We start from the raw sequence: 13272 nt of genomic DNA, 5'->3' as shown, positions 1-13272 counted from the left end.
TCAAAAATCAGGAATATGGAAGTCTAATTTTGTGGGATAGTTTTCAATGCAACAGTACAGAGCAGAGCTTGCAGACGACTCGGATTTTGCATGGAAAAGTCAGCTCATGTCGACATGCCTCCATATAAAATCCAAGTCGACTTTAAACTCTAGTTAAGAGAGTATACCACAAATTAATCAAATAGTCAACTACAGGCAAGTGTGACTCTGACTAAGGTGATTAAGGCTCTAATCTGGCACCAAGTCATTATCAAACCATCCTAGTACCGAACTTTACAGCGATTAAACGACTGGAGTTGCTAGGGTACAGTTTAAAATTTAAATTGCTAAATGTATGTAGTATCACAATTGATAATTGGCAAACGGTAGCTAGCGATAGAGCCAGCTTCAGGCACTGACTGAGGGAGGCCATGGATCACATTTGATCTGTACGGCCAACGAAGTAAGTAAGTAAGTAAAGGTATAATGCATATGCGGCCTTCTAACATGATACAGCATTTTGCCCAGTATTTGCCTAAACCCTTTAAAATTTTGACATACTTTTCTAATCCTATTATATAATTAAATTTAATTGCCTATGAATGAACTAAATTTTGCATTATTATTCAATTAATTAATCAGTACAGAGATTTACGTTGTGATTAAAATGTCATCCTTTTTTTGAGGTCAAGATTTTTGTCATTTGATATTTTAAGTTCATTAATCATTTTCTATTATGAGGTTGATAATAAAGATTTTGAGGGCAAATATTGAATTTTAGGGTTTTATTTTGTGTGATTAAGTTGTCATCAATATGAACTGCTGTTGAAGGTTCATACAAATCTTTGAATGAAGGACAGAATCATGATAACAGCTTTGTCGTTAAGGAAGTGATGAGATTCAAAATTGCAAACTATTTATCTACCAATATTATCCATAATTTTGCTGAAATTTCAATAATCATTTTTCACATGCTAACAAACCCCTTTTAAACTGTCATATGCCGTGACTGCATGCAACATCCAAAATGTAAAATTTGTTATCAAATTACTTAACGCATAGTACAATGCATACATTTACTCATTCATTCATTTAGCCACCATCAACGATTTCTAATGAATTCACGCTCTGCGCACTCTTATCACGTTTTCTCACTCTCATTTTAACATACTCTGTGTTACGCGGTTGTAATTAACAATTATGATTCTGATATGATAAAAATTTTAATTCATTTTTGTTAAGCAGGAGATTAAAAAGTTTATTACTGTCGGAAAATGATGATGACGTGAAAAAAATTGTAAATGATTGTAGATTTGTACAATGCTAATGAAATTGGGTCTAGTTTCTACTGTCTACTGAGATACTGTAGACTAAACTTTCAAAACATTTATGTCTGTCAGCATTTTAGAGAATAATACGGATTATTTAATGATTTTGAAGTCTTAAAATAGACATAGGCTTATGATTCACTCGAATCAAGATTGAATACAAGACATATTAATCAATTAAATACAGAAAAAGTCATCAAAAATGCGTCATGCTTCTGCAGAAAGTTCTTTCCCCTTACATCTTTACAAAATTGATTTCGCGTGTCGCTTGATAAAGCTCCGAATTCTCTTATTTTGTATTTTTGTCATTATAACGCCACACACGTTCCCCTTTTCCGTAAGAATGACAGCATGATAAATTTAAGTATTTTTTCATATATTTAAAATCAGATAAACTAAAAGGTAGTCAAGACATTTCGGGAGCTTTTTCAAATTAAGTTCACACGATTCTACAATTAATTACTGATAGTAGATTTTTATATGCCGGTAGTGCATACTGTTGATATATGTTATTTTTTAGGAAAACTCTTTTTTAACAAGAAATGATGTCGACTTGATTGTTCTAATAATTTGTTGACCTGAAATTCACTGTCAAATCTTAAGATATGGAAGTATTGTTATTGCTAAAGTGTCAAGGTTGTAAAGTCATTCTTAAACAAGACAACAAGAGAATTGTGTATTTTTAGAAATTTTTATTACAATTTAAAATCATAACTTAATGTTCGGGTTCATTCAAGAGCCACAGACTTGCATTCCCTGTATTTTAGGGACGTTATCCTGCAGTGTTGAACAAACTCTTCTTTATGTACTATTCAACCAGCTTAGAAATATTAATAAATTAATTTATAGGCTTCACTTCTCTCCTACAGCTTCAAATATCATTTAATTCAACAGCCGTAGCATTTACTTTCTTTATCCTTCCTGGAATCTCATTAAACGGGTGAACCATTGATGTTGGAGAAAATATATCTCCAATTACGCTCCTAAAAAAAGACGGTGTATATTGTAATTTATTAACATAAGGGTAATTAGGAAGATCAATTTATTTTGCTAATTAAAATTACAAAGATTAGATTGGAATGTTTTGTGTCTATGACGCATTGTTGGAGATTTTTCTAAATTTGCTAGCACTCCGACTTTAATGATGTTTGATATAGCAACATAAAAAATCCCTCCATCATCCAAACTGAACATAAAAGCTCATTAATTTACTTCAAAAATAGCGTCAAAAAAAAGCACAACCCACATTCTCAATCCATCATATTACATTTTCCTTTCAAGTGTCTCCATGTAACCCATTCTAAAGTCCTCTGTATAATTAGTAACAGCACGTGTTGAGTAACATGCATAAATATTTTGCCATGCAATAAAATCATGCTTGAATGCTGACGTATAATAATAGGGACAAAGGCCTTTTCACATAAAAATGAATAAAAATGAACTCATTAGGACATGATTAATTGCTTTAAGAGTTTATTACTGATTATGAAACCCCTCATACATACCATGATGACCTTTTGGAAATGGCTGAGCACCTAAGGAAGTGAAAAAATTCTGTCATAAATTTTAAAAAAAATATTGATTTTTTCTGCTAAACTTACCGACTTGTAGTACACCACAAATCCCCATATGCCAGTTTTGTGAGCAGTTTTTAATTGTAGTTCCAAATCCACCACTATTTGTGTGAATGCCTGAAAGATTATTTCAATAAATTCACATTAAAGCAGTGCATTCATGAAAATCTTGAGGATTTGAGGTTAGATTATGAATTTCAAATGCACAATCTACCTCAAAGTGAAGATGAATCTACACCAAAATTTCACTTATGATACTAAACCTCAGAACTCTATCAATTACTAACCACAATGCCAAATTTCACTTTATCATCCCATTCCAGTCATAAAATTTACTTCTCACATAGCAAAAAAATGTACAAATTAAACCAGTAATCCACAAAATTACTACCAATAGAATTGAACATTAACCGTCCATAACAATATCTTTAAGAAGAAAAAAATCATCTTACACTGAACATTTTGTGCAGCCAACGAATGATCTCCCATATCGACTACTAAATCAAATCCTGGACCAGCTGTGAAATCAAAAATTATGCAATTAAATTACTTTTCTATTTCAGTTCCTTTTTATATTCGTTTGAAAGTACAAGAAGCCAGATAGCTTTTTCGTTTCCGTCTTCATTTTCCCATATGCATACTTAACCTGGATCACAGACTGTAAAAGAAGAGAGAAAAAATAATATAAAAGAAAAATCTTTGAATGAAGAAGAAATGAATGCCGAATTTAAGGAATAGAAGCTTTAATGCATGAATATAAAAAGCTTATGTGGAAGTGAAGGTTGTTAAATTGTGGTGATTTTGTGCAGATTTTTATACGTTTTTTAATGCTGTTACTAGAGGTCTGAATGACGTATATCTATACTGGCCGTTACCGGTAAATATCCATTACCGTCAAACTCCGATTACCGGTAATTTTCGGACCTCCAACTGTTATCAGCTGTCCGAGTAGCACAAATGAACAAGACTTCGTAATCAGGTATTAAAGCTCCGTTAAAGCTCTGTTCTTAATACTGAATAGAAGCAGCATCCATGTGGATGTCAAATTGCTGCTCTTTAAAAGTTCCGTAGCGAAACCTTCTACATTTGTGTCAATTAACCTGCTACAATTACTCATTAAGTCGATCAATATTCAGATCCATAGAAGAACCTATGGACCTTCTTACAAGGACTCAATATGCAGAATTTCCATCATTTTAATCATTCTTAATGAAAGTTCTTCAAGCGTAAAGTAATGCGCATCAATTTCCAGCATTTCTTTTCAAAACCTTATCAAAATGATATATTTGTGAGCAACAAGTTCATAAACTGTTGTGTTTGAAGTTAATCATCATCCAAACTCAAACTACCTAACTCATGTACAAAAATCTGACAAAATCATCCCAATCCCATCCAATTCTCTCACCATCAATTTGTGCAAATCTTTTCGTTCCAAATATTTTCGCTGTCTTAATCGCAAGCCAGGCGCCAAATGAGAATCCAAACATATAACCATTGTCGAAATCGAATCCCTCCCCGTCTAGTTGCTCCATAAACCTTAACAATTTGTCGGATATATTTTGAAATTGCGGTACAAGAAGGAAATAGTTAGGATTCACCGAATAATTTGAATAATCCATAAATATTATGCAACCACCACGATAAATTGTAAGATTACTGATGAGATCATGAACCCATTCTGTATGCCAGCCTTCATTCCAGCCATGGATGATTATGAAAAATTTTCCTGCTGGATTGCATCCACGTGATGATAAGGATTGATTGTATGATGAATTGAACATAGGTAAGCCGGATCTAATGGAATGAATATGAAATAAAGGAACTGTCATTCCAATTATCAGACAAGTACTTACCCCGGCATCACCCAAAAAGTGATGGAATCATCACTGATTGTATCACAGTTAATATAAATGTAACAAATTGCTGTTAAAATGTAAACAGACAAAATTTTCTTCAACAAATTCATTTCCGAGGTTTAACCACAATGAAATATCTGAGGACGACTGCCAAAAAATTACAATTTTTTTATTGTTTTATTTTAACCCCAACATGCGTGTCATATTTTCACTCATTTGAATAATAAACATTTACTTGCTCTGTTGACATAAAAATGAAAGGATGTGCAGATAAAAATTTATAATATTTGTGTACATGACAATAAAGAAAATTATTTTATTTTTTTTATTGTTTTCCAGTGTCAACAGCCGAGAGATTAAGAATTGTAAGCTTTTGTGATGAAAAAAAAAATTTAACAATTTTGTGGAGTCACATTTTGTAATTCATCAGCATGATGTACAATACGGGTCTATTTTAAGTGACTTTTTTCTCCATTGACATTGAATAATTTATTTGCCGAAAGTTTTTTTAAGTTTATATGTGTCAAATAAATTTGATGAATTGCCAAGGGAGGGTTATTTTGATGTTTGAGAAGAATTTTTCTAAAAGGTCAGAAAATTCAACTTCTTTTTCAATACTTTTGGATCATGTTTTAAATTATTCATCAATATTTGATCTATAATGTACTCAAGTTTATGACGTGAGAGTTGCTTAGCAATCAACTCGTATAGAACAAGAATGTTAATCGATCTATAATCGGGCATGACTCTGAGATGATATCGAATTCAAACTAAATTTTGCACCTAGCAAGCCAGAGTCATGCCGACATGGATAGTAAGCTATTCGGATAGTAATCTTTCTTCAAGTTTGCAACTAGTACTTCCCCTTGTAATGATTGAATAGTTTTCTTTTCTATGTACGTATACATGATAAGCAACAATAGGCAATTAATGATAAGAAATAGAGAGTGTTAAAAAATAGTCGAAAAAAATAGCTCAATTTGAAAAATAACTTGAAAATAACTATTGAAACGTAAATGAGGGTTCATTCACTTATATATTTGACTGAACACCATAACGCGTTAGTTAGGACTTTGTTATTTAGCCGTACAAAAGACAAGACGTGATGATGACCTGAGGCTGATTTTAATCCGTTTTAGGGTGAAAAATTCGGTTAGCAGCGTTGTGTCGCTCTGGTATGATTGCATTTTAAGGCAAAAGAAACTTTTAATTTTGTAACATAACCTAACAAGCAAAGAGTATGCTTTCATATTGCAGAAAGACCATTATGGTACCTAAAAGCGGTCTCTTTGCCTGTTAGAGATAATAAGTGAACGAATCACTATAGTTTAATATTGTATATTTTTCATAATTTATAGAAATTTGCAATTAATCTTACTAGACTCTGAAAATCAAAGCCCGAAGTCGACTGGACTCGACTCGACTCCAAACAAAATTCGAGTCAACATCGAGCGCTACTGTAAATATTAAATGTTACAATCATCTTTAATAAATAAGAAAAGTACAAGGCTATATTTATTTAAATAAAAAACATTAAACCTAATTATTCGTATAAAAGTAATGCTGCAATAGCTTATCAGTAAATTTAATTTCATTAATTAGGTACGATTAAGAGCAATTAATATTAATGTATAGAAAATAATTATGTGTTTAAGATGATTGGATTTGGTTGCTCTGACAAATTTAATCCATTTTAAATCCATGCATCATGTTTGTCTATATACATTTGATATAAGATTGCTTACTTGTCGATGTTGGAATAATTTGCCGACAAATTATTTCAGAGCATTTAAATACCGGTAAACATATCAACTAATCTATATTATAAAAATTGCAGCAATTATTTACATGCGAAAATAAATTCACACAATCATTTTAACCTCCGCTGTTTAGTGCATAGATGTAACATTTTGTGTGACTAGGAATATTTTAAACTGATTTTTAATTTTAGATTACATGGCTACATATGTACATGAATAACATAATTTTTTGCATAAAATTTAAAGCTGATTCTTAAGTTTTGGATTTGGAGTTGTTCACTTATGAGGTCGGATTATGATTACCCAAGTTGTTTGATGATTTTCCCTCATTGCTCTATGACTACCCATATTCATGGACTTCACATGTGGACGATCCAAACAACAATATTGCTTAACAATAGTAATTAAATTAGCGAATCACATCTTCGTAGCTCTTGTGTAAGTCTCTGCCTTCTCATTCTAGCAAATGGACCTGGTCTAGGATCAATACCAGCCGCTGGCAAATTATTATAAGGATAGCACTCGCTTGTCGGTGAGAACAAGTCTCCAAACACTTTGCTGCAAGTAAATAAAGCCATTAAAATCAGTTTCTACTCCTCATTTGCTGATTCTTACTTCTTCCTTGTTTCCATATAGCCCATTTTAAAATTCATTGGTACGTTTCCAGCAATACGTCTCGATGGACAACGATAAATGTTGTCTGTTGCATAAAAATTATTTGTAAATGCTGAATTATAAAATTTCGGACACAAGCCATGGCTGCCTGTCGATGTAGGAAATAATTATTACTTTTAAATTGTCATTGCGTGTTGGTGATAATTATTAGAGACTTACCACGCGGAAATATTCCGGCTGCATCTTGTGATCGACCACATTTACCCATAAGCCAGTCTTGATGACAATTTCGTTTCATTGTTCCTTTTGCACTGCTTGTGTGAATGCCTTAATTATTATTGTGAATATAAAATGTGTGATTAGATAAATTGAGTCAACTAGCTTCACATCTACATACATTGAACATTTTTAGCTGCGAATGTTGGTTTCAGCTCAAATGCCAGAACAAATCCCGGTCCCGCTGGATCACACACTGATTCAAATTAAATAAATCATTATCATTCACCTCAAGCTAATTAACGTATTAATTAAATTCAAATTAATTATAACTCACAATCCATTTCAGCAATTCGATTTTTCCCATAGGACATGCCAGCATAAATTGAAAGCTGTGCGCCAAACGAGAATCCATACACAAACATGTTTTCATCATCAAAACCTTGATTATTTAATTGATCTAATTTCTTTATTAGAACACTCGATATTGGACCAAATTTTCTCACGAGATTGAAATAATCTCTATCGATAGAATGATTGGAATAATCCATGAATATTATACATCCGCCACGATATTCACGTAGATTTTTAATTAGATCATTAACCCAATTGGTTTCTATGCTTTCACCCCATCCGTGAACAATTATTGCTACTTTTTCACTTGAATTACATCCACTCTCTGTGAGATTGTCATCGAATGTCGTCACAAATTTATCGCCATTCCTAGAAAATAAAATAGAGGTTGTGGTATGAGATGCACAGTACAGTTTAGAATATAAATAGATTCTTTAGTCTGAAACGCTTCCTGAAAGCTATAAATGGCTATAAACAAGAATATCTTGATACTTTGAGTATGACGACGGAGAATATGAGATTCTGAGATATTCAGCTATAAATAATGAAATCTGTCAATGCGAGTGGAGTGCATATGTGGTCAAATCGAGTCCGGATCATCTGACAGAAACTATGGATTCCATTGAATTCATAGATTTTGTGAAATTTGTGGAATCAATGGATAAATTTATTGAAATCATGGAATTTATGGATTTTTTGGTGGATTCAATGGTTTTCCATAGTTTCTGTCAGATGATCCGCTTCCGGTCAAATCACCTCTTTTTCTAAGAACATCGGCTCGATTCCCGTAAAAAAAACAACATTTTAATTCGTCACATCTAGTCCATCAACTCAGTCACAGCCCATAGCACACCGGTACAACAAAATGAGACATGATTATGCTCATGTAGTTTGTGGAACAGGTCATTTTATGTTGAGGCTATTAATTAATTCTTCTACCTTGAACTTACGAAGCGTTAATTGCAATTCGTTACTTCATATACGGTAAGCGCACAAAAGAGTAACTTCCACTGGTAATGACGTTTTTTAAAACTCAAACAACACAAAAATTATTGTTTTATATCTTAATTCACAGTTGTAAGATAATAATGAAATGAAGTTAAGTTTTATTAAATCCAGAGTTGGGTTATAGGGATCGTGAATTAGACTCAAAATGCAGAACTCGAATTTGATTCAAAAATTACAAAAAATCAGGTTGACTTGAGTTGACTTTTTTATACAAAATTTGAGTCGAATTGGAATTTGTAAAAGATTTTGAATGCATATTGATTTGCCCAAATTACCCTAAAAACTTCATATTCTCATTTATTTCAGTATTAACATGACCATGCTTTAATTAGCTGCTTCTTCTTCTTTATCAAACTATATTACGCTTTAATGTCAATTATAACTCAATCTGCAACAGCAACCCTGACTTTTAGTACCATTACACAATTATGAGAACTATAAAATTCATTTTATTTGTCTCAATTGTGTTGCCGACAGTCTTCATCACAAACAGTTTCTTTTTCTTCTTTCATCGTATTATTTTTTTATTTCGTCGAGTAAATTTACTTTTACTAAACATTTCAATGTTGGCTGCTTAGAGCTAATGAGATGTCATAATTAAAAATAATAATAAGATATGGAAATGAGTCTCAACTTTCAAGGTAGAAGTTTTTAAAGCATCAAATGTTCTTTGTAAAATTTTATGTTGAAATGAGTTCACATGTAGCTTCAATTTGTTGATGTTGCTGTTGACAACCGGCAAATTTGTTGTCCAGTACAGTAAACACGTGCTGGACAAAATTCTTGTTATGAACATAAATGAAAGCCTTAGTAGTCTAAGATTGTTTTGAGAAAAATCTGTAAAAATAGCTTCTCGAGAGCACTTTTAAGAAATTCTATTATTTTCATCTTATTGCTTATTTCATACAATGTGAATGAGAATCTGACAAATTTCATTTCAATGAACTTCGATTGCTGTTCATTTATTTGTACTTCGCATTAAATTTGCAAACAGTAAACATCATTCGATTTCTAATTGCTTCTGCTCGACGTTTTTTGACGAGACAAATTAAAGATTTGATGAACATCTAGCCTTAAGAAAGATAATTTTGTTGTTAAATTGGTGTAAAATGTTAACACTTTATTGCTACTTGAAAGCGGAATTGATTATTAACACCTTGTAAACTTTTCTCCAAATGCTTGGTTGTTTACCTTTTACAGCTGATTGATGGAGAAATTTAAGAAGTAAAAAAACTTGCCCTAAGAGACAATGGGGATACTAATCTGAATGAGAGAGCTGCTCTGACTATCTCTTTCAGCTCTCTGAGAACCCTTAATCATGAGTGTACTCAATCAATATATTTGAGCATACTCATGAGCAGGCTCCTTGTATGTTCAGGTAGTAATTTAAATTTGTTTCAGTTAATCACCAAGAAAATCATTAACAAAACACAATGGAAATTGATATTATACTAAAACATACACTTTGTGCCTATTATTATAAGATAGAATGCCATTCTATATTTCCGTCTTCTATTGTCAACAGCATTTTGAATTATCAATCATGAATTGGCATAAAAAAATAAACATTAACTGTTCAGACCTTAAGGTCCATAGCTGCGCGTTTCAAGGATTTTAATAGTTTAACAAATGAGGATTCACCAGATCTCTCGCTCAAACCTAGACATACAATTTATAGTAGAATTCGAATCACTTTTATGAATTGGCATAAAGAAGAAAACTCCGAGCGGCACAATTCAGCAAATGACAGGTTTTGCCATGAGAATTGATCGAACTCCGCCGTCATGGAGCTGTTTCCTTGGTAACGGTGCCTTAGAAAGCGCGGTGTGCTGTTCGGGTATGTTTTTGCTAGTATTTACCCTCAAGACTGTCTAGCCTTCCTTGAACTCGTCAAAATTCCAAATAATCTTACTCAACAAAAAACCTGACTTGTTATTTTTAAGTATCTTCATTTTAAACCACATTCTTGATTAACAGCAAGCATTTGATAACTAAAGTTAACACCATTTCAATTTCTATTATTTTTTTCTATGTTATCCACAACTACAAGGTACATTGTACTCAATTGCAACTCAATTGCATTCCAGATTATTCACAACATTACAATTCAATCTGAAAATCTTTGCAATCAACTTTCAGTTGTTCCTACGTCACTGTTATGATTTATTTTTTCTTTCATCTTTAAAAAACTATTAACTTATCATAAATCAACTAACTTTGTAAATGCTGTAAATGTAATTGAATCTTCAAAGTCACCAAAAACAGCAATGATTGAAACAAGAAGTAAAAATAAACTTTTTTGTGTAACTAAAGTCATTTTTGTTCAGCAAACTCAACTGTTTGGCTTGAGAAAAGAGACTGATACTTTAGTATAGTTGAAAAAAAGTAACTGAGCTTAATGTGATCTCTCTCACGAAGGTAAACAATTTTTGCCCCACTACTGTGACTTGAATTGGCATAGAAGATTGTGAGAAATTGCATTTGCTGTTGAGATTGAGTTTAGTTTTATTTACATGAAATTTAATTGAATGTTAGTTTGTTATTTGAGTTACTTCTTGTGAAATGCAGTTGTGAACTATGCTCAATCGCTGATTTACTGTGGCTTAATCAATCATACAATAATCGTCGATCATGGCAATAATCATTATTGCGCGATTTTTCTGCGGAATATAAATTTTTTATCGATCATAATGATTCAGGCTTTCGATAATTTCCAGAAGAGTCTTCTCTAATTTAAGCCTCATATAAAATCTAATGACATAATTTTATTTTTTTATATTTTGTGTTATCAATGAAATAATGCATCATAAAATAATCTTATTGATCTGCTAATGATGAATGTCGTTAAGTTTTTAATGTCTATATCTGTTTTATGCTATTCATCATAATTCGATTTATTTTTTGGGGAAATAATTTTCTGATTATTATGTGCAACTTTTATGATCACAGAGACGCAGAATTAAAATAAAAAAATTAAACATATAACAACAATGTATGTGATATTAATTTGTAAAGGCTGTTCTAAAATAAAATGACCCGAGCTACACAAATGAGGAAGGCTTTGTAACGGTATTATTGAAACCACGGTTTTTAAAACAGAATTTGATGTTTTTGAAAATGTGTTACGTGTAAAAATTGGTGGATATGTGTAGACACACATTTTCCCCTGTAAACACATGAAATATGCGAAATATGTGTAAGCATCATTTAAAACAGAAAATATATTAAAACTCTGATTGAGACTAAATGACAGCCACCTATTTTTGGCAGCTATATAGATGACATTAAGCGATATTATTTATCTGTGTCGCTCGGATAATTTATCATATATTTTATTAAATAGCAAAATACTTTTTATAATTCACGACACTTATTTTAGGCGCGTGTTTTTGAAGGTTTTAAAACTGTTTAAAAATAAAATACAATCAAAATTTCTTACTAAATTTAAAAAACTTCTTAGTATTTTCTTATAAATTATTAAATTTTCAATTTTTCAATGAAAAATTATTTATTAAAATTACGTTCAAATACCTATCACAATTATGTATTAATAAATAAATTATTAGAATCGAGACTAGTCACTTGATTACAAATAAGTATATTAACAAATGACGTCCATCAAAATTTAAATTTTCAACTGGAACTAGCTTTTACAAAATATTCATACGGATGTATATTTATAAATAAATTTCGAAGTTTCACACAAATTTGTTCGGTTTAATATTAGCTGTGTAGCAAAACCAGACATGGAAACTGGATGACAAATTGTGTTAAGGATGAATATTTGTCATTGTACCGGATGAAAGAATTTATCGTGTATATGCATGGATCGCAAATTTAAGACACGATCGCAGTCTGAATTCACTTATAAATGTGCTTCATAATCGCTACATAGGAATATGCTGTATGCATGATCTATCAAAAGAACACCAATTAATTAATATATTTTGTATTAAAATCTATATCTATATTTTTTAACTGCCATACAAATTAGCATGCTCATGATCATATTCAACCACTATAATTGAGCATGCTCAATTTTGTGAGCGTGCTCCTTGTCTGTTCGGGATATATAACTTACAATCATAAATGCTTTAAGATCAAATGTCAAAAATCCTCTCAAAGCTAGAGTTTGCGGCTTTTGAGAAACTTGCATGATAAAAATTAGGTCTTTTTTGAATATCCGATCAACATTAGTGATATCACTTTCTGCAATTTTCTCTGCTATTTTCATGCTCTACAATGAAATAAGTTAAAACGTAAATAACAATGCTTGAAGTCGACTAGAGTTTTATATGAAGTCTAGTCATGCAAAATCAAAGTCAATTTCGAGCTCTTAAAAATATGAAGATATGAACTCACATTATCCTTAAGCTTTTGTCCAGCATGGAACAAATCAAAACCTTCCAACAATGTAAATGGAATTGCTAAGGCATAAAAGAAGTTTTGATCCTGAAATGATTTAAGAAGACAATATCTTAGAATCTGACAACAAAATGTCCTTAAATTGAATTACTCACTACTGCTCTGTATCCAAGAACTGCCACGATTATTGGCCCTAATATTGAGAACTGCAAGATTA

The 13272-nt window shown here is 31.6% G+C and overlaps 3 protein-coding genes across 3 annotated transcripts; all 3 read right to left on the bottom strand.

The window, feature by feature from the left end:
* Nucleotides 1-1992: 1992 nt before the first annotated feature.
* On the bottom strand, nt 1993-4872 carry LOC139095612 (uncharacterized). Its single transcript, XM_070647001.1, has 7 exons — nt 4735-4872; nt 4287-4675; nt 3334-3539; nt 2909-2998; nt 2813-2842; nt 2575-2719; nt 1993-2290 (listed from the first exon to the last, which is right to left on the bottom strand). The coding sequence occupies exons 1-3, from the start codon at nt 4845-4847 to the stop codon at nt 3523-3525; spliced, it is 519 nt and encodes a 172-aa protein (XP_070503102.1). The 5' UTR covers nt 4848-4872; the 3' UTR covers nt 1993-2290; nt 2575-2719; nt 2813-2842; nt 2909-2998; nt 3334-3522.
* On the bottom strand, nt 2179-3370 carry LOC139095617 (uncharacterized). Its single transcript, XM_070647006.1, has 5 exons — nt 3334-3370; nt 2909-2998; nt 2813-2842; nt 2575-2719; nt 2179-2290 (listed from the first exon to the last, which is right to left on the bottom strand). The coding sequence occupies exons 1-5, from the start codon at nt 3368-3370 to the stop codon at nt 2179-2181; spliced, it is 414 nt and encodes a 137-aa protein (XP_070503107.1).
* Nucleotides 4873-6341: 1469 nt separating the features above from the next.
* LOC139095614 (pancreatic triacylglycerol lipase-like) lies at nt 6342-11007 on the bottom strand. Its single transcript, XM_070647002.1, has 6 exons — nt 10907-11007; nt 7666-8051; nt 7510-7584; nt 7332-7439; nt 7113-7260; nt 6342-7055 (listed from the first exon to the last, which is right to left on the bottom strand). The coding sequence occupies exons 1-6, from the start codon at nt 11005-11007 to the stop codon at nt 6902-6904; spliced, it is 972 nt and encodes a 323-aa protein (XP_070503103.1). The 3' UTR covers nt 6342-6901.
* Nucleotides 11008-13272: the final 2265 nt, after the last annotated feature.

This window comes from Chironomus tepperi, unplaced genomic scaffold (assembly GCF_022539635.2).
Source record: "Chironomus tepperi strain 1889 unplaced genomic scaffold, CSIRO-AGI_Ctep_v1 contig_367, whole genome shotgun sequence".
NCBI classification, from domain to species: domain Eukaryota; kingdom Metazoa; phylum Arthropoda; class Insecta; order Diptera; family Chironomidae; genus Chironomus; species Chironomus tepperi.
The sequence above is the reverse complement of the archived record's forward strand: the minus strand, read 5'-3'. Positions and strand labels throughout refer to the sequence as shown.